This window comes from Sitodiplosis mosellana, unplaced genomic scaffold, assembly GCF_009176505.1.
Source record: "Sitodiplosis mosellana isolate CC-2019 unplaced genomic scaffold, AAFC_SMos_1.0 Smas_scaffold_1, whole genome shotgun sequence".
Lineage (NCBI taxonomy): Eukaryota > Metazoa > Arthropoda > Insecta > Diptera > Cecidomyiidae > Sitodiplosis > Sitodiplosis mosellana.
The window spans coordinates 23,340,338-23,365,508 of NW_022595244.1; the positions used below are offsets into that span (position 1 = coordinate 23,340,338).

Genomic DNA, 25,171 nt, shown 5'->3' on the forward strand with positions numbered 1-25,171 from the left:
AAACCGCATTGACTTTTTGTTCTACTCATTTCAGATAATATTGTGCGAGAATTGGAAACCTTTTTATCGGATATCGAAGTAATCGAAGGTCCATTGTCGATTGTTCGTTCGTATCCATTGCTTTCATTGGGATTCTTTAAAAAATTACGAATTGTTGAAGGCGACACCACCGGAAAAGAAAAGTACGGCTTCAAAGTATTGGAAAATCAAAATCTTCAGGCACTGTTCACACAAAATGTCACCATCCAACACGGTCGCATGTTTTTCCACTTTAATCCCAAACTCTGCATGAACATTATCGAGGGGTTCAAAGACAATGTTCTCGATTTGCGCAACGTATCAAAATTGCCAGCCGATGAAGTGGCACCCAACTCGAATGGCGACAAAACGGCCTGCAATGTCACAAGTTTAGAGGTTGAAATTAAAACATTTAGTCACAATGTTGTTGTGATGGAGCTGAAACCATTGCCGTATGAAGATGAACGCCAACTGCTCGGCTACTTGCTGTACTATATGCCGGCTCCATATCAAAATGTGAGTTAACCTTCATTCGAAATTGTAATGCAAATTTAAATGAATCTTTTCTTATTAGGTCACGATGTTCGATGGACGCGATGCTTGCGGCGGTGATGGATGGCAAGTGGATGATGTACCTGACAATAATCGCAATTCAACACCCGTTTCAATCATCGCAACACACTTGAAACCATACACACAGTATGCATACTTCATTCGAACATACACCGTTGCCAGTGAACAACGCGGTGGTATTACACCAATCAAATATTTTCGAACAGCACCATATAAGCCCGAATCCGTCACGAAGCTCTCGGTTGCTCCAAATGGCAGCTCAGAAATCGTAAGCCAAACCATAGACCATGATCATCAAAATACGCATTGATTTTAACGTGCTCGATTTTCTCGTTTCAAATTTAGATTGTGAAATGGGGGCCACCAGTTCATGCACATGGCAATTTAACCAAATACATCGTGAAATCTTCAATGGTACCGGATGATCCACAGCTCTTAGATCTTCGAAATTATTGTAACGAACGTAAGTTTCAAATCGGCTATGCTATTATGTGTATTGCTTTACGTTTGGACTAGGAGACTGAAGAAAACGATTTTTAATTACAGCATTGGGCATCGAAGCCAAAATCCCAACATCTATCAAACCGAATGAAGTGAAAGAGAAGGAAAAGCAAGACACCACACTGGATTCTGGATGTAGTTGTGACAGCGAGGACGGTCGAGAGAAAACCAAGTTCTCAGACGAAGATGCCGAACAGTTAATCGAATTTGAAGACGAACTGCATAATACGGTTTATGTTCGGTGAGTAATGATAATCAAGAGAGAAAATAACATGTGAAAACACGACAATGCCACTAATTTATTTCATCTCTACTTCTGCAGACAAGAAAATCTACGACGGCGTCGAGATGTTTCAGCACAAATGTACATGAGTGATGGCACAACTTATACCATGATCAAAACACGGCACCGACGTTCAAGCAACTCAACAGTGAACCAACCGGAAATTTTTCCAATCCAACCAAATGTAAAACCCGAAACAAAACCAGCCACTGACGATAAAGTTGACAAAATGGATCCAACAAACACCTACTACACATACGTGTACAGAGAAGTGAATGCATCAGTTTTTACGTTGACTTTGAGTCAGCTCAAACACTATTCGTACTACTCGATAACAGTGAAAGCGTGTCGCGAAGGAACTGGTGACAACTGCGGTACGTTTTTAACACCACTTTAATCGCTTCATTTGATTTATTTGATGCGATAAAATTTATCTTTTTAGCAAATACCAAAAATGAAACACTGTCAATTTTTCTTTCCTTCCCTATCACACAGGTAATGAAATGATTGCTTATCAACGAACTGGAAAGATTGAGGCTGCAGACGATGTCACATATGTAGCAGTTGAAAAATTGCCAGTTTCAAATCACAGCACCGGTGTACGACTGTCGTGGAACGAACCGGAGAATCCAAATGGCATGATCGTTAGCTATAATATTCGTTATGGGCGCGTTGATATCGAACATGCAAAATACCAAGACATTTGCATCACACAAAATCTGTATCGTGAACAGGGCAGATCACACATAATTACCGAAATGGTAAATGGAAACTATTCGTTCACAGTTGTTGCCAACTCATTGGCTGGTTCGAATACACGCTGGTCGAAGCCCGTCTATCACAATGTCGATGAACCAACATTGTCTCCCACAATCATTGTGATCATTGTATTCTCGGTCATTCTGGTACTGTGTGGCATCGGAGCGTTAGCATGGTTTTATCGTCGTAAATACGGGCCACCCGATTCAAGGATCAAAATCATTGCGTCTGTCAATCCGGAATATGTTAGCATGCAATATACGCCGGACGAATGGGAAATTCCACGCGAGAAAATAATTCAATTGAATGAATTGGGTCAAGGATCGTTTGGTATGGTGTATGAAGGAGTCGTATTGAATTTGGATCGAGACCATGATCGAATACGTTGTGCTATCAAAACAGTCAATGAAAATGCAACCGATCGCGAACGAATCAATTTCCTGAAAGAAGCCGCTGTTATGAAAGCATTCGATACGCATCACGTCGTTCGATTGTTGGGTGTTGTTTCGCGTGGCCAACCGGTGCTGGTGATAATGGAACTGATGGTTAACGGTGATTTGAAAGGTTTCTTGCGTTCACATCGTCCCGAAACTGGTAACGATGTACAACCGCCAACGCTGCGACAAATCTTACAAATGTCCATTGAAATTGCTGACGGTATGGCGTATTTGGCAGCAAAGAAATTCGTTCATCGCGATTTAGCGGCGAGAAATTGCATGGTGGCCGAAGATTTGACCGTAAAAATTGGCGATTTCGGTATGACTCGTGATATTTACGAGACAGATTATTACCGAAAAGGTACCAAAGGGTTACTTCCAGTTCGATGGATGGTATGTATAAGATTGAAATTTACACCGCCATTTTTCACTAATCACAAATTTGTATTGCTTGCAGGCACCGGAAAGTTTAAAAGATGGTGTATTCTCAAGCTCCAGCGATGTATTCAGCTTTGGTATTGTGCTGTGGGAAATGGCTACATTAGCCTCACAACCATATCAAGTATGTATCATGTTTTATTTTCTTTGTGTGTGTTGTGCTCTCAACACGTGTCTCTTCGTCATTCCGTAGGGTTTATCAAATGATCAAGTATTACGTTATGTTATCGACGGTGGTGTGATGGAACGACCAGAAAACTGTCCGGAACGAATATACACATTGATGTGCCGGTGCTGGCAGCATCGGCCTTCGGCGCGTCCAACATTCATGCAAATTGTTTCGATGTTGCTAGACGAAGCGAAACCGAATTTCCGGCAAGTTTCATTCTATCATTCGCAACCTGGCCAAGAGCTACTTCAGCTTCCACAACGTAAGTGCTAAATCGCATTGCAAATGATTTGCGTTAGATGTCATTATTAATTAATGTGTTTCTTCTCTCCATATTTGTTGCAGATCAACTGATGGAGGTGGTTGATGTTCGGACACCGCTGCGTGCCGAAGAGGAAAATTTCAGTGTCGGTGCTGATGATGACGATGATCCAGAGGATCCAAACAGTTTCCTCATGTCGGAAAAACGTAATATTAGCCATCAGTCAGCAAGTGCCAGCGGTCCATCGAACTCGCCTTTGAGGTGAGACGACTCGAATAGGTAAATAAATGAAATTAGGCAAACATTCAAAATTTATTTTTTTCAAAGAAAAATTCAACTCTTTTTTTTTCGACACGAAAATTTGTACAATGAAAATTCAAAACGAACATAAAACGGAACGTAGTTGAGACGGTGAAATAATATATGCAAGTTTTTGTTAAACCAAAAAACAAACAAACACTTGATTGCATGTACTCTCACGTTGTATACGTTTGCAATGACAGTTTTTTTTCTCGGTAAACCATTTGGAGTATATTGTTTGGCTAATAACATTTACTCGATGCACAGGAAAAAAAATGATACCAAATAGTGAACAGCACACCATGTAACGTACTCTTATCAGACAATATGCTATTGAGCTAAATTAAGCACATTGAATCTATTAAGATGGTCAAAATTAGAAAAACTCATTGTTTCGTTCCAATTTGGTTGATTTTATATCTCTTGGCATATGATACCATTAAGAAAGAGATTCGAATGCAAGAGAAAAGCACGCGTCCAAACCGTTCCTCTTGAATTTGACCGTAATTGGTTTTGTGTGTGAATTTTCCAAGAAGAAGAATTCGATTCGCGCATTTCTCATGCATTCGTCTGACAACATTAATTATTTAAAACCTAAGTGTGCAAAGCTGGGGCTCTGGTGGACCGATGCCAAAAACGATCAACAAAAATGTGCTTTGTTTTTTATTCCCATTGAATTTGTAGAGCCGAAAAAAGCAGTACAATACCAGATATAAGTAAAGCAGTTCCAAAAAATTCGTCACATCAATTCAAATTGCCATTGCTGTCAAAAGCATCACAACATCAACCATCAACATCATTGTCATTCTTCAATACATTACTACCATCAAATAAGCCCGCCACCAACTCAGCAAGTGCCCTTGCGTCGCGTACAATACATTGCAATGATTCGGAACCACAACAGCAACAACTACATCCGCAGCCCGACAGTAGTAGCGAATCGACGGCCATTCTAATGCCCCCCAACAATAGCACAAATTTATTTGGTCGCAACGGTATTAAGTCAAATTTCAATCAGTTGGCCCGCATGACATTCGGCGACAGTGCAAATGCCAACAACACAGGTGACAAATCAAATAATGATTATTGCAATACTAGTACTGGTGATGCCAAAGCCTATAAATTATTAAATTCACTCAGCTAAAAACCATGCGTTCATCTAAACTAGCTTTACGTTATCGATATTTCTTTTTTTTTCTGTCTTTTTATTAATTATTATTCTTATTATTATTATTTCTTTGTTCAAATCATTCTACCATGTACATGCGAATTTGAGCGCGATCCCAAAACACGAAAAAAAAGAGAGAGAACCACACTTTATCTAACATTGTTAACTATCAGTCCTATCATAAGCATATGTAAGCGGGAATAATTTTAGTATGAGGTACCTAAACAAAAGCAAAGAGCAGAAATTGACGCATAAAAGGGAAGAGAAATGAAATTGCGAATCGAAATGAATCACTTTAAAATTTTCAAAGAAGACACACTTTCTACTATTGACAGCGAAGAATATTATCTATTTAAGAAATGCCCATATCTAAAGCATGTATCGAGGTTCAACCAAGATAGACCAAACGAAAGCGTATGAAAAAGAAGCAAAAACGAAAATTTGTGTAGAGTAAAATCCGGAGAGAGACAAAAAAAACACTTCTATTCGATGGGAAATAGTAACTATTTTAAAGAACAAGTAGATGATCGAGAAGAAGAACAAAAAGAAGAAAATCTATATACTAAGAGATAATAATTGTTGTAAAACATCGAGCAAAATCTACGATTTGAAGAGTGTTGATCTTTCATTGCTTCCTACAAATTAACACATTCGAATGAATGAAATGTTGGAAGTAGAAAACTTTGATTCAAAATAGTTTTTATCAGATTCACTCGAGCAAAAATTCCCGTATCATTATTTTTTTTTTGCAATGAGAACTGCTTATTTTTATCAATTTTCACAGAATGGAAATCAATCAAGGCCAATTTCTTTTAAAAGAACCGGATATTAAGTTAGCATGTTATAATGTTGCATTTATTTATGGAGCATAATTAAAACTAAAACACACAACACAATTTTAGTTATGTCACGTGTCGTTTCACTTTGATTTCTCAATATCGTTTCAAACACTCGTGTCTTTTTTTATTTGTAACCGTCATCGGCGGCGGCGTCGTCGTCTTTATATCGTATTTTCTTGAGTTATCTGTATCATTGTTCTATCGATGCTTGTTTTAATTTTATTTCTTTGAATGATTAACTTATTTTTTTTTATTTTTTTGAATAGCTCAGTTTTCGATTTTTTTTTTTCGTTTTCGTTTCGCCATTTGACAAAAAATAAAACACAAACACAAATGAGTTTGGTGTAATTTTAGAATCGTGTAAATCAATTTACCGCTTACAAAAATAAACATTGTCTATAGTCGAAAATGGATGAGTTTACAGTAATAAGTAGAGATTCTGTCATCATCGTCGTCATTATCGTTGATGTTTTTCGCGGCGGTTCTTTTTTTATACATTTATATACGCATCTATTGCATATTGTAAGATACATTTATACACAATCAATATTATATGAAAAATTATACTGTAGCCAAAATTCGTTTAGAAAAGAGCGAGAGTGAGTGAGAGGAACGATAGGTCAAATTCTTCGCCGTAACTAGAACATTAAATTATAAATACATGCTCATAGTTGAAAAAAAAGGTGGAAAAGATGCGTAAAACCATCAGTCAATGTTAGATAGCTGAGGATATATGCTGAGCATAGGAACTCAGCAAGCTGAGATTGGGACGTTTGGATTTTGTGACTTGCTATTCGTGCAAATTTATGTGGAATTTTGGTGGAGTGTTGATGGAGTGTAATGGAAAATGTGTTTCAAACTCCCCTCCATCATAAATTTGTTTGAATAGCACGTCACAAAGTCAAAATATCCAATCTCAGCTTGCTGAGTTTCTATGCTCAGCATACATCCTCAGCTATCTGTCATTGACTGAAAACCAAGCATGTATGTGTGACATGCCGCCAGATCAATCAGAGGTTGACAAACAGAAAATCTATTTTTTTTTATTCAAATGATGAAGCGTGACATTCATTTTCTTTGTTTGTTCAAAATATTGATTGCCAAAAGAGAAGAAAAACAACCGAGAATGAGAGAAATCGAAAATGGACTTAGAGACAAACGGGCAAATGTAATTCAATTCCAAATCGAAGTGGAAAATATGGTGAATCTAGCATTTGAATGTGAATCAAAGGAGAGACAACAAAAATACATTGTAATATTCGGTTTTGTGTTCCATCTTGAACGTAAACATACTAAACATTTATATTCACGAACGCTTTGGCACTAATATATTATACATTAAGTTCAATGAATGAAAGCGGTAGTCAAAAAACATACACCAACGAAAAGTGAGTCAATAGATTTACAGGTCGGAATGTTTCGATGTTATTGTTTGCACTGTTACAATTTTCGTTAAACTTTGTTGTGACGTCAAGCAGAAAAAAGGAAGCCTACAAAAAATATGACATATGATAGCAAAAAACGAAAGGAAAAATATGCCATTTGTCCAAATAATTGAATTAAAATTTTGGGAAATCAGTGCACGACGCTGAAACAAATTTCATTTGATGTGTTTCGAAAATGTTCTGGTAGAAGAAATTGAACTTTAAGCCAAGATCATTCATCTATCGATTGAATTTGGGAAAGAAAGAGAGCTTGCAGGAAGAAAACACACAAAATAACACTGTATCATGACACGTTGTTCCAATCAAACCGCAAATCAATCTTACATTTGAAAGGAAAACCATTTGATATTTTATCGTCAAATCTCCTTGAAAATATTTGTTCTTTTCAAATTTGTCATTGCGTTCAAAATAGCAAGCGCAAAAAGCAGAAGTTCGTCATTTTCTCGTAGGATATTAGTTCAGATTTCATTTCTTGACTTTCCGTTGGCTCTAATCTAATCGCATTCGTGGATCGATTTTTGAAAACATATTGACAATACCCGGGATATACCATATGGTCATATCATTGTCGAAATTCATATATTTCAAAAATTGATCCACCCCAGCACTCAGTCTATTGATTAATATTTAATCATACGTTACCCCACCGATCGTTGAATTTGATTTAACTAACTCTTTTTTCTAATTTTAACAAATGAAAACAGAAAAATTGAAGCGATGAAGAAGAACAAAAAACTAACGAAATTTTCAGCATTTATTGTTTTCAGTGAGATGCGTCAAAATTATGGAGTGTGGAATTTTTTCAAAGACAATTTTGGTCAATTCCTAATAAAGGAAAAGTTTTATGAAAAAAAAAATTTGAAATGAATAAATATCAATAAATGATTTGAGAGACGAAGATGGAGAAAAATGTGGCGAATTGTGAAACGGTTTCCAAAACTAATGTGTTCAGTAGGAAAAATTGCCATTGTAATCGGATTTAGCAACTAGAATAACATTAGCTATGTGTATTCTAAATAAGAGTGAACATTTTCAGCTAGAGTGCAAAATATACACACATTTTCGAAACACACACGAAATCAAATGGTTTGTTCAGATTACTATTAGCGAACGGAAGATTCGAACTCTCTCTCACACACACACACACATACAAAACAAATAAACACACTCACACAAATACAATGCAAACACTAACATTCAAAATAATTACACAACGACATTTTTTTTAACAAAACACAAACGAATTCACAAAACATACAAATAGAAATTAGTGTAACAAAAAGAAGAAGGAAAGATTTGAACCAATTTTTTGAAATTTGGTATGCGTTTCCTCTACTAAAAAAACGCGGCTTTACATTGTGTTTGTTGGGCCAAGCTATTATACATTTTTTGGTCCAAAAACACATTTGAAAAACAAACAGAAAAAAATGTATGTATCATTGCTTTCATTGTTCGAAATTTCATCAAACAAATGCTACGAATATGTTATGAAAATTAACAAAAAATGAAATAAGTTAAAAAAAAATAATCAACCAAAAAGAACAATATTTTTTATAGAAAATTGAAAAACAAAAAAAACTATTTCATCGAGTCAACAAAAGAAATGACTGGTGGAAAAAACATGCGAGGAAGAGGTTATAAATAAAATAAAAAGTCGTTGAAGAAGAAGAAGTAAAAGAAAAAAACAAATGTTCAACGAGCGTATTTGAAAATTTCTCATTGTTTTTTTTTTGTACTGTTACGCCGAGTTCGGCGAGAAATTTTTTTTTCTGTAAATTTAATACATAAATAAAGTCGAAAACAAATTAAAAAAAACAAATAGAATCGCATAGCATAAGGAAATGAAGAATATTGAAGAATATGAAAAGATTTGTTAAGCAAAAATCTTAAAAGAAATCGAATGAAAAAAAAATTGTTTAAAATAAGTTGAAGAAAGAAGAAGAAAAACCTTAGAGTCAGTTAGGTGTAAGTTTGTATCAGTTTTGTAAAAAGTACCTATTCAAAACTAAGAATGACGAATGGATGAAGAAAGAATGTGAGAGAAAAGAAATCAATCCCAATAGAATAATTGTAATTTTTTTATGACTCTTTAATAATAATATTTACTGTTTTTGCAACCTATTACGTAACATTCAGATTTCGAATTTTCTGATCAAATAAATGAGAATAACATCGAAAAAATGAAGGAAATAACGAAGATTGAAAACGCTAATATAGATGTAATGAAAGCTTTTTCGAAGAGCATACAGGAAATGTGTAAAAAAAGACAGGAAAACAAAATAACTATATATTAAATGTTCATTTTGGTGAGAAAAAGAGATTGCTTTTGAAAATTGCATGTGAAAAAGAAACATGTGAACTTGTGTGATAGATAAAGAGAGCAACAAGACCAAAAATCTATGGAAACATAAACAGATTTCAGATAAAATCGCCACATGAATGATGTAGTATTTTTAATTGGAAACTGATTGTGTCCCAATTTTTCTTCTTGGACCAAGTTTACCCTTTTCTTTTTTATCTTCACATTTCACTTTTTTAAACAGCATTTTAAAAAAGTGTCTTTTTGTTTCATCGATTCATTTATAATGTTTGGTATTCGAATTGACCACAGTGCAAAAGATAAAATACGCACCACCACCAACAGTAATTAAAAATGGGTTGAACGGAATAAAAATTACGATTCAAAAGTCAAACAATACACAAATTCGCAAAGGATAAATTTCCTCTCCCCTCAAAACACTTCAATTAGTTTTATTTATACACAAGCAAAAATACGAAATTATGACTCGCGATAATGTTCAAACAAAATCACATACACATACACATACACACAAATTGTAATAGACGAATATATAGTAAAATTGAAAAGAAATTCTACAGCCTATATTAAAATAGGAAATAGTTGTTAAACCGTTTTGGCGTCGGCCACGATGCAATATTGCTGGTTTTCCCGAACACTTTCCGACATTGACAACGGAAATTCGCGCACGAATTAGGCGAACGGCTGTATTGCATGGTCGCCGCAAAATGAAACCACAACAAGCATTTTTTTATAACACGAGAAAGCATTTGAATTATTACAAAGTATTCGTTTGGATGATATGCAATTGTATATTAGTACAAGCTTGACAATGGCAAACCGCAGTAGATTTAATTAGCCGCTAATCATACCGTTACATGTTTTTTTTTGTATATCAACGACATTCCATTCGTTTTCAATATTGAAACCGAATGGAACAAACAAACAATAAATAGCTTATTTATAGTGTATTTTTCCATACACAAAAACACATACACATATTGGATATAATCCAAACGACATTTTTTTATTACAAATAGTAGCAAATCGTTTTTTGATTTGCGACATTTTGCCACATTTTTTAAAAAATGAAATTTTATTTGCGATTGACGATCTTGTACTAGTAACTAATGTAATGTGAATCATATTGGTTAGAATTTATATGATTACATTACACACAAAAAAAGAAAAAACACTGTTTTATACGGATGCGATGATTAATGATAATAATGTTTTCTCTACCCGATTAAAAGACTGACATATATAGTTCCTTTGTTTTTAATGTATAAAATTTAATTTAATTTAAATTTTTTAATGATTAAATAACAACTATAAAAAAAATGTGCTAGAGAGCGAGAGAGCGAGAGAGAGAGAGAGATAATGATAATGAAAATGAAGAAAAAATTATTGCAAAAAATTGCAGGAAAATTTGAAAAAAGCAATAAAAAAAACTTTGAAAAATAAACTTTTGAATGTGTTTCATTTTTGTATTGACGGATTCAAACAGAATACTATGCTTGCAGATGCGCTTTGTTCATGAATTGATGACTCGTTCGAAATGTCAAAATTGTAAACGTTTTGTTTGCAAAAACAAATCATACAACGACAACGCTCATATGTTTGTCGCTTGCTTTCCACGCCACTATCAGCATAGGTAAATACAATATCTGTGAATACAAATCCAAAAACTTGTTTGGCCAAAAAAAATTCTCTGAGGCTTTATCAGTAAAATTGCGATCTTTGAATGAGATATTGCATCACTCATTTGTTTTTATTCATTTCGATTTTATTACATAAATTGTTGACGTCAAAACAGCCAACTAAAAAACCAACATCGTATTAGAAATAGTCAACACCACTGTAATAGTAATTCAGTTGAACTGCGTCAGTACGAGTATTCACATCGACAGCAATCAATTTGGTGTTTAGTTACTTGGAGAAAGCCCAAAAGAGATACGAAAAAGAGAAAAGCAATGATGTACGAATGAAAGTGATGGGAACAACAGAGCAAAACACTGCAGCCGTTTGCATTAAAGAACCGTCTCTACCATTGACAGTGCCCGAATTTTTTGCGGAGCTAGGTGAATTGGTGCGAGAGGAATTTAAGCGTGTTAAATTGATGAAGGGCGTTGAACGGCTCATACGTCATTTTCATGAAAATAACATTAAATTTTGTGTGGCCACCAGTGGTGGAAAAGAAGCGACCGAGTTGAAAATCAGCGGTTATCCCGATCTGTTTTTTTCTCTGTTTTCCATAACAATTGTTTGAGATATGAATAAATTTGATGCGAAATCAAAAAAATGATAAATACAACAATATCCTTTGTTCGCCAGCGAATGATATTATTTAGAAATGAATGTTGAAATTTTCATTCGTGCGAGTTTCATTTGAATTGCTGAATTTGATACCAACTTTGAACAATGCAATTTGTTGAGTCTTTTACAGTGCCAATCATGACTGTCACATGTGACATTTGAGCTGTCAGAGGTTTGTTTATATAAATATAAAAAAATCATTTAATTTTTTTCGCGTGTATCGGTATGCAAACACACGTGTTCTAATCTGAATCGTTGAAGTTACATAAATTTCTAGCAACGTAAATAGCAACTGTCATAATCAAAATGTATCGAATCATACGATCAATACTAGCTGCCCCAAAGTGCAATTTAATAGTTGATATTGCGGTGAGAAAATCATCGTCGCGTCCATTATTTAAACCTGTAACACACTGCCTCTTTGATATGGACGGTTTGCTATTGGACACCGAGTATATTTATGAAGATTCGGTGCGTGAAATTTGTCGTTCATTTGGAAAAGATTATCCATGGGATGTAAGAATGAAAGTGATGGGCACACAAGCGGCTCGTTCCGCTCAAATTGTCATCGAAGATGTGGCATTGCCCATTTCGGTCGCTGAGTTTCTGAAGATACAAGGTGATTATGTACGAACAAAATTCACCGAAATAGATTTAATGAAAGGCGCTGAACGACTTATTCGTCATTTGCACGAAACACAAGGTAAACGATTTTGTATTTATAGGATTCAGAGCAAATCCAAACTTGAAAGTTGATTTTTCTGGTAATCCAAGTGCCGTTTTGCTTGGCGACGAGCTCGGGTCAAGAAATGGCGGCGTTAGAAATGTCGAACTATCCCGAATTGTTCGACTTGTTTTTGCACAAGGTAATGGGTTCTACGGATCGAGAAGTCAAACATGGTAAACCAGCACCAGATATTTTCCTCGTTGCGGCTAGCCGTTTCAAAGACAAACCACATCCAAGCAAATGTTTGGTCTTCGAAGACTCTCCAAACGGAGTGCGAGCCGGTATATACACCTTTTTTTATAAAGGAGGAAAATAGTTTTTATATCATTTTGGCGTCTCCACTCTCTCCGTCTATTTTTGCATTGAGACTTGAAGTTTCAAATGCAAATCTATATGGTGGAAATGGAGACGTCAAAATGATGTTTCAAATGTACGGGAGACTATCGTCGTTCTTTTTCCTTTTTCATTTTTATTTATTCATTTTGTGTGTATTTTCGTAGGCATATCGGCAGGAATGCAAGCTGTGATGGTAGTACCAGATCCAAAACTAGTAACACCGGAACAACAAAATGAAGCAACCATCGTATTGGAGTCTTTGGAACAATTTAAACCAGAATTGTTTGGCCTGCCAAAATTCAAAGATTAATGTTATTTCAAAAGATCTAGTGACCATTGTTTTAATTGAAAAATATAAATGATGTCATTGAAAAATGACATGAATGAATTGTGTGTTTGTCGTTCAAAGTGTTTAATATAACGACATTGGTCTCTTAGTTTATTGAAAGAAGTATAGCCATGGCCCCGGAAGATTATTTGACTGAAGAAATGCAACCAACTGCTTGTATTTTCAACCCACCGCAAGATATTTCCACAAGAACAACAAAGAAAGAAGAAAATAACACATACACTTGAAAAAAATAGTGTTTTATTTAGCAATAATGTTGAGAAGATTTCATGATATTTTCCATAGAAAATGTATACATCTTTTAACTAAAAACAGGCTTAACCATGCCATCAAAAGGGTTTACACATCATTGTAGTAATTGCTTTGTTTTTTACTGTACTTGGCTTGATCGACTTCAAGTAGTTTTCCTTCGAGCATGTGATTTTTCACTTGCAATGCCTTCACATATGACTTGGTGAATGAATAAGTCACATATCCGAAGCCTCTCGATAGTCCGGTTTTTTCATTGAAAACAACGTCTGCACTTGAAACGGGTCCAAATTGTGTAAAATAGTTTTGCAACTCTCGTTTGCTAACGGTCCATGGAAGATTGGCAACAAATAATGTCAAAGAATCGCCATCCTTCTCTGTCACGGTGTTGAACATTCGAATTTGGTTCAGCCGCCGTAGCATCATCTTGAATCCAGCATTCATTATTATAAACTACTTAAAATTAGATTAATCTCTTACAACTATTATGGCAATTTCGTTATTTCTAGTAAGTGTATTGTGTGGCCCTTTATCAGTGTGTTGAAATCGATCGGACAGAGTTTTCGTACGCACGCCAAACTCACTTTGGAACACTTTAAATGCCACTTCTGCAACAAATGGTCGATACACCAATCTTCCGACCGATTCTGGAAGGTGAATAGAAATTTTACGGGCGATGTATCACAAGTGGGTGTATTGAGTAGAAATGACACCGTCACTAGAATATCTTCAAAAACGCTTGGATCGTAAAAACAATCGGAAGCAATAATATAGTCGATGGGTCCAATATCAAAAACGGATTTCAATAGAATGCCCCACGTCAGTCCGATCACATCGATATCTCTTCCCGGTTCCAAGTTATTTTTTTTACAGCATCGATTCACGTGTTTCAATGTATTCGGTAACGTACAACTATCGCTCAAAATGACTTTAGCACCAAATTTTGCGGCCAAAATGCCTGGTAACGCCGTTCCACATCCAATTTCAAGTATCCGCTTACCGATAAACTTCTCACGCTGCACCCACAAAAACCTACGCATTTCCAATCAAGAAGAAAATATTATTAAAATACTTCTTTTTAGATATTTAATTTTTTTTGTTACCAAGCAAGTACCGAAGAAGATGTCCAACTGTAAAACGAATAACCTGGCTGCATAAGCTATGATGGAAAAGCAAAAGAAAAATTTGTTGGTTAGCTTGTCTGGCTTCCGGGCTTACGCATTTCGTACAATCGCATCGTTTCCAAACACCATTTTTGTTTTCGATGCTAAATTGCTATTGAGTATTCATTATTGTGAATGCTTACCTCAGGTATTGCAATTTCAATTTCCTCTTTTTCGCCTTTGGTCGAAAATTTGAATTTCTTTATCACTTCCACTGGCTGTTCGTCTGTCAACGCATTAGATGACATAATTTTTTTTCTTCTCTCACTCACAAATTGCACTAAAAAATATATATTCACATGGATTGGTATAAATTACACGGCTCTTATGTGAATTACAACAAAGAAATTCTTTCAATGTAGAAGCGTTAGATGGAAATGTCAAATTCTGACATTTGGTCGCTGGCTGTGCATGGGAATGTTTCGTTCAGTTTTGACATTTGGTTCACGTTGTTTGGATGTTAAAGCAAAGCTGTTCAACACCAAGACTGAAATAGAAAGTTGTAAGCTTAAAGTAGAAACAAAAATGAGTCGAACATTTGCGAAATTGGAATTGAGTGTAACACAAAATGGTAATAAAGTCAAGACATTCACTGAAGACGTGACAGCCGATGAAAAGGATGTGTCTGGTCTGTTGAACGCTCTGCAAAAAACAAAAGATTCGTCCAATGAGTTCCTAACCACATTGGTGGAAGAAGACAAAAAGCAAAACAAACCCGGCGGCGTTGTCATCTCACACAGCAAACGAAAGCACAACGATGAAGGTAATAATAATTGTTAAAAATGGGAAAAAAAGAAATCTTTTACGAAATGGAAAAATATCAACTAAAGTGAGCATAAGAAGAATGAAAATCTTTTTTTTTCACAATTTTCCTTTCAGAAGAAAGTCAAACAAAGCGACAGACCACCAATGGTAGTGATTTGGATGATGACTAAAATAAGTTGTTGCTTATAAAACCACCTATATATATAGCATTAAGACACTGGAAATTTATTGAAATAAAATCTATTCTACACGAAATTGCATGAGGTTGTCGCATATATTTTGTTTCGTTGGTTTTTATATGTTTCGTTCAGTTGTAGCTATGACTCAACAAATGATTCCAGTGTGTGTGCGTGTGTGAAACGTCACATCTGTACGAATATTGGAAATTGTTTACACTCGTTTGTGTGACATCAAAAAGAACGCGCAACATCCCACTTGTTACCTGCGACCGAATTCCGATGCTCATCAAAGGATTACCATGAAAACAATTCTTGAAACAGTCGGCATTTATTTGTTCCTTGTCAATGCTATTTCATCGGAAGAGAATAGTTGTTCAGATGGTGGTAACACCTGTGTGAAAACAACTGAGACTAACGATTCACATGGCGGTGTGAATTTGTACAGCAAAGGTGAGTAGAGTACACATATACGGAGATAACCACAATCTTTTTTTCTTCAAATTATGACGCGTCTTAAATTTCCATTTAGAAACAAATGAGTTCATATCGAAAATCAATCAAGCGCTCGCCGAGTATGAACCGTGTGAAGAGAAAAATTGCGGTTGTCATGCGGGAACCATCACCAAGTCGTTGCATCCATTTCGAAATGGAATTACCGAAAAGATGTTGGACGATGTACGGCAATTGGGCACCAAATATCAAATTATTGACAAGCACATCTATCGTGATCCTAGTTGTTTGTTTCCATCGCGTTGTGCGGGTATTGAATATTTTCTGAAAGCAAATATTCAGAAAATTCCCGATCTGGAGATGATTGTGAATTGCCGGGATTGGCCACAAATCAATATTCACCATGTAATTGAAAAATTTCCATTTTCTTATCTGCGATGAGATCTAAAGTTAATTTATCAATTGAATTTTCATTCAAATTTCAGCATAAATTTGGTCCAATATTTTCGTTCAGTCGAACCAATGATTATTATGATATTATGTATCCGGCGTGGAGTTTTTGGGCAGGCGGTCCTGCGATTTCACTCTATCCAACGGGCTTAGGTCGATGGGATCAACATCGAAAATCGATCAATGATGCGTCACACGCATGGCCATGGTCCGAGAAGAATTCGGTTGGATTTTTCCGTGGCTCACGAACCTCCTCTGAACGCGATCCATTAGTGTTACTCTCAAGAGAAGACCCCGATCTCGTCGAAGCTCAGTATACAAAAAATCAAGCGTGGAAATCACCAAAAGACACACTCAACGCAGAACCAGCCAAGGAGATCTCCTTGGAAGATCACTGCCAATATAAATACCTCTTTAATTTTCGGGGAGTTGCAGCTAGTTTTAGATTTAAGCATTTGTTCCTCTGTAAATCATTAGTATTTCACGTTGGTGATGAATGGCAAGAGTTTTTCTACGACTCGCTAAAGCCATGGGTTCATTATGTGCCAGTATCGAAAAATCCAAGTGCCGAAGAATTGCGGAAATTGTTGGAGTTTTTCAAAGAGCACGATCATCTAGCCAAGGATATTGCAGAAAGGGGCAGAAATCAAATTTGGGAACATCTGAAGATGAAAGATATTCATTGCTACTGGCGGAAGCTGCTGCGTAAATACGCCAAATTACTTAAATTCGAAGTCAAACGCGATCCGAATCTCATTCTAGTATAAAAAAGAAGAAAAAACGAAGAATGCTCAAATGTAGTGGACTCAGTACTATTGTAACGAAAAACAGATTGAAATTGTGGATAAAATGATTTATTTTTCATTACTACTAAAAAAGAGTGTTTTCTGAGAATTTTATTTTGAAATACAAGTTTTTAAAAAAGTGAACACCTCTCCTAATATGAAATATAAAGTGTAAAATATGATGTGAATAAAAAAAATCAATAGAAAAAATTAGTTGTTTTTGCATTATCCAGAATTGATTTGTCGCATTCGAACCATAAAGAGATTGCCACAATACATTTTAAATGTAAGTCTTCTGCCACATTATAGTCAATGCCATCTCTAAACCAACTCATTGAATCATTGCATATTTCGAGCAACTTGTTTCAATCGTGTGTATCGTCGAATATAATCAACTTTACGGCGACACTAACAGCTGTAAAGTTGATTATATCAGTCAAGTCACATACGGTGTAAAAAAATTGCTCGAAATATTCAATGATTCACTGAGTTGGTTTAGAGATGTCATCGGCTATATTCTTGTTATTCTGGCAATTTATTTATGATTCGAACAAATTCCTTGTTTGGTTTATCATCGATTCTGACTCATTCGATTTTGCCCATTTCACGTAGCAAAATGGTTGAGCAGAATTTCTCACTTTCGGTCCAGAGACGTGTGCCAATTTTGTCGTCAAATTGTGTTTTCGATTTGGTTTGCTTCAAATTGCGAACGAAATAGCCGGTGGCTGGATTTTTCTCATCGGTATTCACATTGTCTGTAGCGCAAAAGACGACATTTTCCGAACCCTGTTCGGCCGAACGAAGCAGTAGCCAGACAACTGGAGCGAACATAATGTAATGGTACCAGCGTGGGTTGTAGTCTCTGAAGAAATCGGTATGGCACAAACCAGGGCACAGAACATGGGCATCAAATCCACGCTTGTACAGTTCACGAGCGTGATAAAAATTGGCTAACTTTGAACTGTTGTAGAGCAAATTGTTGGCTTTGGAAATAACTCCCTGTGGTTCGACGCATTTCCCGAGTGTTGCGAAATCGATGCGGCCTCTTTGATGGAGTAACGATGAAACAACCACAACGCGAGCTCGATTGGCTTGAATTTGATCTTGGAGCAATTTTGTCAATAAGAAATGACCCAAGTGATTTGTACCAAAGTGCAATTCGATACCATCAGCTGTCGTTTGTTTGCTGTCCGGCGTTGCCAGTCCGGCATTGTTGATCAAGCAATTAAAGTTCGGGTAGTTTTCTTTGATGTTCTGCACAAAGTCAACAATCGATTCGAACGTAGCCAAATCCAAATGGCATGCAATCATCGTGCCTTTTCAATAAATAATAAATAAATAAATAAATAAATAAATAAATAATAAATAAAAAATAAATAATGTACCCTTGATCGTATGCTTCCGAATGGCTCCAATCGCCTTATCTGCTCGTTCGATACTGCGACACGCCATAATAACCGTTGCATCACGATTCACCAAAGCTTTAGTTGTTTCAAAACCTATCCCTGTGTTGGCTCCAGTGACAATGTACGTTTTGCCGGCCAATGAATAACGATTGCGAATGCGACCCCACTGCCAAACACGAATCCGCCGAATAAGGTAAATCACAGCCACACTTGCAACCGGTATAGCAAAGTACCAATAGTTGATGTCAGCCATTTTATTTGTCGTAGAAAACCAAGCCCCTATTTGACTATTCAAATTTTATTATTATTATATGGATTGATAAAAGCACCACACACGAAACAAACAAACCAACAAAAAAAACTTTGCGATAATTTCGCGTCACTTTGACTTAATGCGCAACAATTGAATATTTGTTATGAAATATATTTTGCTGTCTCTCCTGGAGCTATTGTCGAATTCGAGCGTAATATCAACAACCACACACGGTTGGCATGTTTGACAGCTTATCGATGTGATTTACTCAGAGAGAAAAAACTGGTGTGTCATGCAAGCAGCAACAACAAATAACACATTTAACTGCAATTAGTCTTGAGCAGAAAATGCACATTATCGCTTGGAGGTCGAAGATCAAATCTATGGATTGCCCTTGTATACAATGCACATTAGGTCGTGTGGCAGAAATAACTCAATCAAAAGTCATAACTATTTGTCGCGTAATTAGACTGATTTTGCGTTAGCTCAGCTGACCGCAAAGAAAATATTTTTTGCAATCACACACTTTTACGTATTTAAATATAGCAAATCAACAAAAAAAAACCACAACAAAAGCAATCAGCAATACCAAAAATACAGACAACCAAACGTAAGTCGCTTTGTTTACATGTACTAATCGTTTGTTCGTTTGTGTGTGCGAGTGTGCAAATGTTTGTATGCGTATGACTTTCGTTGAGATTTCAATTTCCAATGAAGTTGCTGTGGTTGTCAACATTTCAGCTCTCAATGCGTGGCAATGACGTTTCGTAAAAATCAAACTGACATGTTATTGGGCTCTCTCATACGGTGAGATTTCGCGCAGTGTGTGTTTTTATTACGTCGAAAAGGAAAACAAACATTTTCATCGCTTTGACTCTTGTAGTGACTTGAGTTCGTTCGACTCGGTGACTTTCATTTGATTTTTGTTTTCTTTTTTCCCTTCGATTTGCTGCACGATAAATTCAATCCAATTTGTTGTTGTTTCATTCAGCTTTACATTGATGATAATTTATTATGTGTATAATGAACTGGACGGGCGGTCAAAACTGGATAGATCCAAAAACAAAGAACAACACTTAGCACCTATTAACGTTGTGAATAGCAAAAATTCAGTTTAATTTAGTTTATTCTGCTTACACATTACAAAATGTCCAAGTAGGTAAAGAACAAAAATTCGAAACCAGAAATTAGTGAACGAAACAAACGATGGCGTTTGCCAGCGATGGCATAAACTTTTTCAATTAGAAATTTGAAGAAAAATAAATCGACAAGAACAATAATAAAAGAAATTGTGATTAAACACTGTATATTGGAGTCTGCACCGCGTTGTGATGCTATTCAATTTTGCAATTATTTTCTCTAGCATGAAGGTTATCTTTTCGAAGCGCAAAATGAAACATTTTCTTATTTTTGGCATAATCATTATTTTAGGTGAGTTCAACTTGTGTTATCTTTACAATTTGTTACCTTTCAAAGTCAATTTGATTGTTGATTGGTGATGCATTGCGATGACGACGACGACGTCAATTTCATTCATTTATATAAATTTTATCGCGTAACGCGATTCGCGTTATCGCTTTCATGGAATGCCCAAAAATAAACACAGCCAACACATAACCTCACAATTCATTCGATTGATATGCAGTATATTGAGACATTATAATTGCTATTGTTATCGTTAATTTTTTTCTCTTGTTCAATTCCAGTTTTTTGTTTATACAAGTCGTTGGTGAGTGAGGAGCTTATTTATAGTTTTGATTCAAACAAATACTCATCCTTATTATCAAGTAAGCAGCAAAGAGCCGCTTTAAAAAGTTTTCACGCCAACAATGATGATGTTGTTGACGGTGAGCTCGCATCCAGCTACAATGAATTGAATGATGCTCGTCAACAGCTTGAATTGAAGATTCGACAGCTTGAAATGAAGATTCAATCGTTGGAAAATCGTGTCGCAAAGAAATACCCAGACGTTTTGTTTCTCAATTATAAAAATCGTAAACGAATTTTGGTAAGTTTGATACGTTTTATTGACTTTTTCTTAATGATAAATGTAATTTGAATTGAAATCACATACAAAACAGATAACGGGCGGTGCTGGTTTTGTTGGTTCACATTTGGTGGATCGCCTGATGATGCAAGGTCATGAAATTATTGTGGCTGATAACTTTTTCACTGGACGTAAACGAAATGTGGAACACTGGCTCGGTCACGAAAATTTCGAACTCATCCATCATGACATTGTGAATCCGTTATTCATCGAAGTCGACGAAATTTATCATTTAGCCAGTCCAGCTTCCCCACCTCATTACATGTACAATCCCGTGAAAACGATCAAAACGAATACCGTTGGCACGATAAATGTGCTTGGCCTAGCGAAACGTGTTGGAGCCAAGGTGTTGATTGCCAGCACATCGGAAGTCTATGGTGATCCAACAGTTCATCCGCAACCCGAGTCATACTGGGGCCATGTAAATCCAATTGGCCCACGTGCTTGTTACGATGAGGGAAAACGAGTCTCGGAAACTCTGAGCTATGCTTATGCCAAACAGGAGAATGTCAACGTTCGTGTGGCTCGAATTTTCAACACATACGGACCAAGGATGCACATGAACGATGGACGAGTCGTTTCCAATTTTATACTACAAGCACTACAAAATCAATCCATTACGGTATGTGAAAAAGGAGCAAAGGAAGAGAGAGACTTTGAAGTGAAACAAAGTAAATATTTTACATTTGTCTTTCGAAACAGATTTATGGCAATGGAAAACAAACACGGTCTTTTCAATACATATCCGATTTGATTGACGGACTGGTCGCCTTGATGGGTTCCAATTATACGCAACCAGTTAACATTGGCAATCCCGTTGAACACACAATTGAAGGTGAATATATGTGAATTTCCTTTTTGTTTCATCCAAGTTTTCGAAGAATTCATTTTCACAAAGGAGTCTTATTTAAATGTTTTATCCACAGAATTTGCGGTGATAATCCGAGACTTGGTTGGCGGTGAAACTAGTAAAACTGAAACGATGCCAGCTGTCGAAGATGATCCCCAGCGTCGTAAACCAGATATATCACGCGCTAAAAAGTTTCTGAACTGGGAGCCTCGAGTACCACTGAAAGTTGGACTAGAGAAAACCATTGAATACTTCCGGAAAGAGTTAGAGCGATCGAATCATTCGAACCGCAATGTGTATGTACCGAAACGGGACCATCAAACGCGGGCGTCAAGTAAAAGTGTACCAAAAGATTCAAACATCAATGCACCACCACCGATCACAGAAGATGAGCTCAAAGTGCCGGATGTAAATCTCCGCACATGAAAAAAATGACACACTTCCAGTATATGAATGAGATATTGAAAATTAGTGAATAACACACAGTATATGTAGAATGATGTCTAGTCTCCATTTATTAATAATAATAATGATTAGATCAATTATATATATATAAATAAACAGTCTGAAGATTGTTAAAGTGGTTCGAAGATTTGATTTTTTTCTTGTGATGTTCTGACCTTTTTTTGAAAATATCTTTACTGTTTTTTAAAACGCTCTGAATAAAAAGAAAAAGTAGTCGGAGGATAAAAACAAATGTGTGTGTTCTTTTCATTACAATCGTTTCCATTCAAAGGAAATGCTCTTCAAAAACCGGGTCGTTTCAGGAGGGAAAAAAATGTGCACAAACACAGCAGGCATGCAGACAATTCGTTGTCGACTTGAAAATCGCTATAGGCCATGCAATTCTAATCAGTATAATTTGACTTTTGAGGGAGTAAACACGGACTTTAAACTTTAAAGTGCTGAAAATGGCCGAGGATTCCTTGGTTGATGTTGAGATGAAGCAAGAGCAACTCGAAACTAAATCGTCCGGAATGAGTCGAAATTATTTCTGTGTCGATTGCAAGTGCACGACACGAAATCCCCGTTTATACCTTGAGCATCGCAGAGATTTTCACAAGGAACCGATTTCCATTCATGGCTGCAGCTTTTGTGTGTACGCTTCGAAACATTCACAGAAGTTGGCTAGGCATGTGCGCACAGTTCACCGGGATGTCGTACAGGATATTATTGTGGGATCAGCGAAGAATACGAATTTCAATCAATCGGCCGAAGCAATTCCGGATGGTTTTCAACCGATTCAAACGGGGAAAAATACGCGTTTGTCAACATGTAAATTGTGTGGCCTGTACACGGTTAGTAAAACAGTGCTGATGGAACACATTCGAACTCAGCACCCCGATGTAAGGATTTACGAATGCGATCAGTGTGACTACACGCACTACATTCGAGATCGATATAATCGACACCATCGCTATCATTCGATGAATCAAATCCGATGCAAAATGTGCGAATTTCAAACCATCTACCGATGGAATCTCGAACGACACATGCGCCATCACATTGACACCGTTTCGTTGGGATTCCGATGTAACAAATGCAATTTTACCGTTTCGACCAAACAAAGCATCACCGCTCATGAAATCGCGCATCATAGTGGTATAACGTTAGGTGAAAACATAGCCATTACGAGTGAGATAGCGCAAGTGAAAGAAGAACCGAATGCATCAACCGAACTTGAGTCTTGCTCGATTAAAAATGAAAATGAAAGCGAAGGCTTAAAACAAGAAAATGAGGGTGTTAACAATAATACCGATGATGAAGAGCAATCTGAAGAGGGACATGATTTCGATGCTACCGCTTTTTTGGAGGTGGTTTTGGATGATTCTCAACCACAACGGAAAAGTTGTGACACTCAATTCAAAGATGCAGTCGAAAATTCTTCTTCGACCGAAACATCAGAATGGCAAAAATCACATAAAACTAAATACTTTTTTTGTATCAACTGTAGTTTTCGGTGATATTCTTTTCATTTTCTGCGTGTGGCAAAACATTTTCATTCAGTTTTTCAATTGCAGTAATGAAATCGATTGGTCAAGCTGGTCTGATGCCACCGACGACACATCGTCTTATTGTCCATCTCTCAGAAATGAAGCTTCAGCGCAGAGTTCTCTATTTCGATGTGGTTATTGTCACCAAACTTCGAACTGGAAGCATGTGATTGAGGTTCGAAAACATATCAATTATTATCTTTCAATTTATGCGCCACATTGTAACAATTTTATTTTTCCCCAGCGACATTGTCGATTGGTCCACAATACGCCTGCGTTCATTGAGAAGTACTCAGACCAAGATGAACGATTCAAACCTTTTACACCGACCAAAAGACGAACCGATTTTTCAACACAAACCATCACAACGTTGAAGAAAAAAATCAAAGATGAAAACGGCGGAAAAAAAGATATCTAAGGAATTTGAAAAATAGTCATAAATAAATTAAGATTCGAGAAATTATTATTTCGTAGTTTGGTTGATTGAGTTTTTCTTGTGGTTCGTATAGTTTTTTTTTCCAATTTCATAGAATTTCTATGTAGGTTTGAATGTATTGCATGCAGTGCTGTTCTAAAATATAAGAGAAAGTTTGCTTTGAATTTTTTTTACATGTATAATTTAATGCAAATCGTTTGAATTGCGGATGATACAACAAATATGAACTTTGTGTTATCCATGCAATGCTGTTTGAAAAAATCTTTAGATTGAAATGAATTATTACATTACAGTATTATCGCCTGTTTTATCAAATTTTGTCCAAAATAATTTCCGTTACTCAATCCATTCGCTCACATAGAGCGTTCAAAAGCATAACTTGAACTGTTTGATTCCGGACCGTGTGCAGCTCTAGTTCTATTCCCGTAAAGTTTCTCAACATTACGCACGCATTTAACACATTTGAACATCAAACATTGGTGATTGGTATATATTTTTATCGAAAAGTTGCCCTTTTCTGAAGCAGCATCAACACAGTCCTCTGAGCATCTATTATTATTTACCTCTCTCTATGTGTGTAAACAACATCCAAAATAATTTTTTTTTGACTTTATCCGTCTCGCTTCCACACTCACTCCGCAATATTGACACGCTTCTTCCATGCGCAGTTGTAAAACCCGCGTGTTTTTCGGGAATACACTAGCATCACACACACGAACACACATATCAAAACACGTTGTAACGTGAATTCACGTAATAGTTATTTGTTCTATTCGGTGCGAGCACACGCGTTTCTCTCTGTCGCATCATTGTTTACTAGCTATCAGATCAAGTTCAAAATTAAAAAAATTTTTGGTTTAAAATTGAAAATTTCGGTGTGAAAAATTGCTTTTTGTTTTGTGTCTGCAAGTTTAATACAACAAAG

The 25,171-nt window shown here is 36.2% G+C and overlaps 7 protein-coding genes and 1 long non-coding RNA gene across 12 annotated transcripts in view; 5 read left to right on the forward strand and 3 right to left on the reverse strand.

Annotated features, from left to right (window-relative positions):
- Nucleotides 1-5,804, forward strand: part of LOC129572744 (insulin-like receptor) — a 47,306-nt gene extending 41,502 nt beyond the window's left edge. For all 3 annotated transcript variants that reach the window (XM_055452840.1, XM_055452829.1, XM_055452818.1), the window contains exons 7-16: nucleotides 35-534; nucleotides 593-859; nucleotides 937-1,054; nucleotides 1,138-1,333; nucleotides 1,415-1,749; nucleotides 1,871-2,964; nucleotides 3,029-3,133; nucleotides 3,203-3,440; nucleotides 3,524-3,701; nucleotides 4,425-5,804. In XM_055452840.1, coding sequence (XP_055308815.1) covers nucleotides 35-534; nucleotides 593-859; nucleotides 937-1,054; nucleotides 1,138-1,333; nucleotides 1,415-1,749; nucleotides 1,871-2,964; nucleotides 3,029-3,133; nucleotides 3,203-3,440; nucleotides 3,524-3,701; nucleotides 4,425-4,884 — 3,491 coding nt within the window. In that variant the 3' untranslated portion in view covers nucleotides 4,885-5,804. The remainder of the gene's footprint in view (nucleotides 1-34; nucleotides 535-592; nucleotides 860-936; nucleotides 1,055-1,137; nucleotides 1,334-1,414; nucleotides 1,750-1,870; nucleotides 2,965-3,028; nucleotides 3,134-3,202; nucleotides 3,441-3,523; nucleotides 3,702-4,424) is intronic.
- Nucleotides 5,805-11,330: 5,526 nt separating this feature from the next.
- On the forward strand, nucleotides 11,331-13,342 carry LOC129572792 (probable pseudouridine-5'-phosphatase). The gene is made up of 3 exons (XM_055452897.1): nucleotides 11,331-12,510; nucleotides 12,582-12,815; nucleotides 13,035-13,342. Exons 1-3 carry the CDS (start codon nucleotides 12,114-12,116, stop codon nucleotides 13,178-13,180), a joined length of 777 nt encoding a protein of 258 aa, XP_055308872.1. The 5' UTR covers nucleotides 11,331-12,113; the 3' UTR covers nucleotides 13,181-13,342.
- Nucleotides 13,343-13,442: 100 nt separating this feature from the next.
- LOC129572783 (histone-arginine methyltransferase METTL23) lies at nucleotides 13,443-15,075 on the reverse strand. Its single transcript, XM_055452888.1, has 3 exons — nucleotides 14,775-15,075; nucleotides 14,572-14,627; nucleotides 13,443-14,500 (listed from the first exon to the last, which is right to left on the reverse strand). The coding sequence occupies exons 1-3, from the start codon at nucleotides 14,877-14,879 to the stop codon at nucleotides 13,954-13,956; spliced, it is 708 nt and encodes a 235-aa protein (XP_055308863.1). The 5' UTR covers nucleotides 14,880-15,075; the 3' UTR covers nucleotides 13,443-13,953.
- Nucleotides 13,559-13,912, reverse strand: LOC129570330 (heterogeneous nuclear ribonucleoprotein A/B-like). Its single transcript, XM_055449930.1, has one exon. It carries the CDS (start codon nucleotides 13,910-13,912, stop codon nucleotides 13,559-13,561), a length of 354 nt encoding a protein of 117 aa, XP_055305905.1.
- A 659-nt stretch (nucleotides 15,076-15,734) lies between the features above and the next one.
- On the forward strand, nucleotides 15,735-17,470 carry LOC129572767 (O-glucosyltransferase rumi homolog). Its single transcript, XM_055452868.1, has 3 exons — nucleotides 15,735-16,025; nucleotides 16,105-16,430; nucleotides 16,511-17,470. The coding sequence occupies exons 1-3, from the start codon at nucleotides 15,875-15,877 to the stop codon at nucleotides 17,240-17,242; spliced, it is 1,209 nt and encodes a 402-aa protein (XP_055308843.1). The 5' UTR covers nucleotides 15,735-15,874; the 3' UTR covers nucleotides 17,243-17,470.
- LOC129572774 (retinol dehydrogenase 13-like) lies at nucleotides 17,314-19,695 on the reverse strand. Its single transcript, XM_055452877.1, has 3 exons — nucleotides 19,016-19,695; nucleotides 18,646-18,953; nucleotides 17,314-18,576 (listed from the first exon to the last, which is right to left on the reverse strand). The coding sequence occupies exons 2-3, from the start codon at nucleotides 18,917-18,919 to the stop codon at nucleotides 17,846-17,848; spliced, it is 1,005 nt and encodes a 334-aa protein (XP_055308852.1). The 5' UTR covers nucleotides 18,920-18,953; nucleotides 19,016-19,695; the 3' UTR covers nucleotides 17,314-17,845.
- Nucleotides 19,662-22,513, forward strand: LOC129572750 (UDP-glucuronic acid decarboxylase 1). Of its 3 annotated transcripts, none has more exons than XM_055452851.1 (6): nucleotides 19,662-19,726; nucleotides 20,283-20,350; nucleotides 20,626-20,927; nucleotides 21,001-21,588; nucleotides 21,669-21,801; nucleotides 21,893-22,513. In XM_055452851.1, the coding sequence occupies exons 1-6, from the start codon at nucleotides 19,677-19,679 to the stop codon at nucleotides 22,240-22,242; spliced, it is 1,491 nt and encodes a 496-aa protein (XP_055308826.1). In that variant the 5' UTR covers nucleotides 19,662-19,676; the 3' UTR covers nucleotides 22,243-22,513. The 3 variants fall into 3 exon arrangements, with proteins under 3 accessions (XP_055308826.1, XP_055308836.1, XP_055308830.1); XM_055452861.1 differs by lacking the exon at nucleotides 19,662-19,726 and adding an exon at nucleotides 19,942-20,078; XM_055452855.1 differs by lacking the exon at nucleotides 19,662-19,726 and adding an exon at nucleotides 19,943-20,074.
- Nucleotides 22,514-23,582: 1,069 nt separating this feature from the next.
- Nucleotides 23,583-24,321, forward strand: LOC129572812 (uncharacterized). Its single transcript, XR_008688510.1, has 3 exons — nucleotides 23,583-23,776; nucleotides 23,838-23,985; nucleotides 24,055-24,321. It is a non-coding gene; the product is annotated as an uncharacterized LOC129572812 (long non-coding RNA).
- The last annotated feature ends 850 nt before the right edge of the window (nucleotides 24,322-25,171 follow it).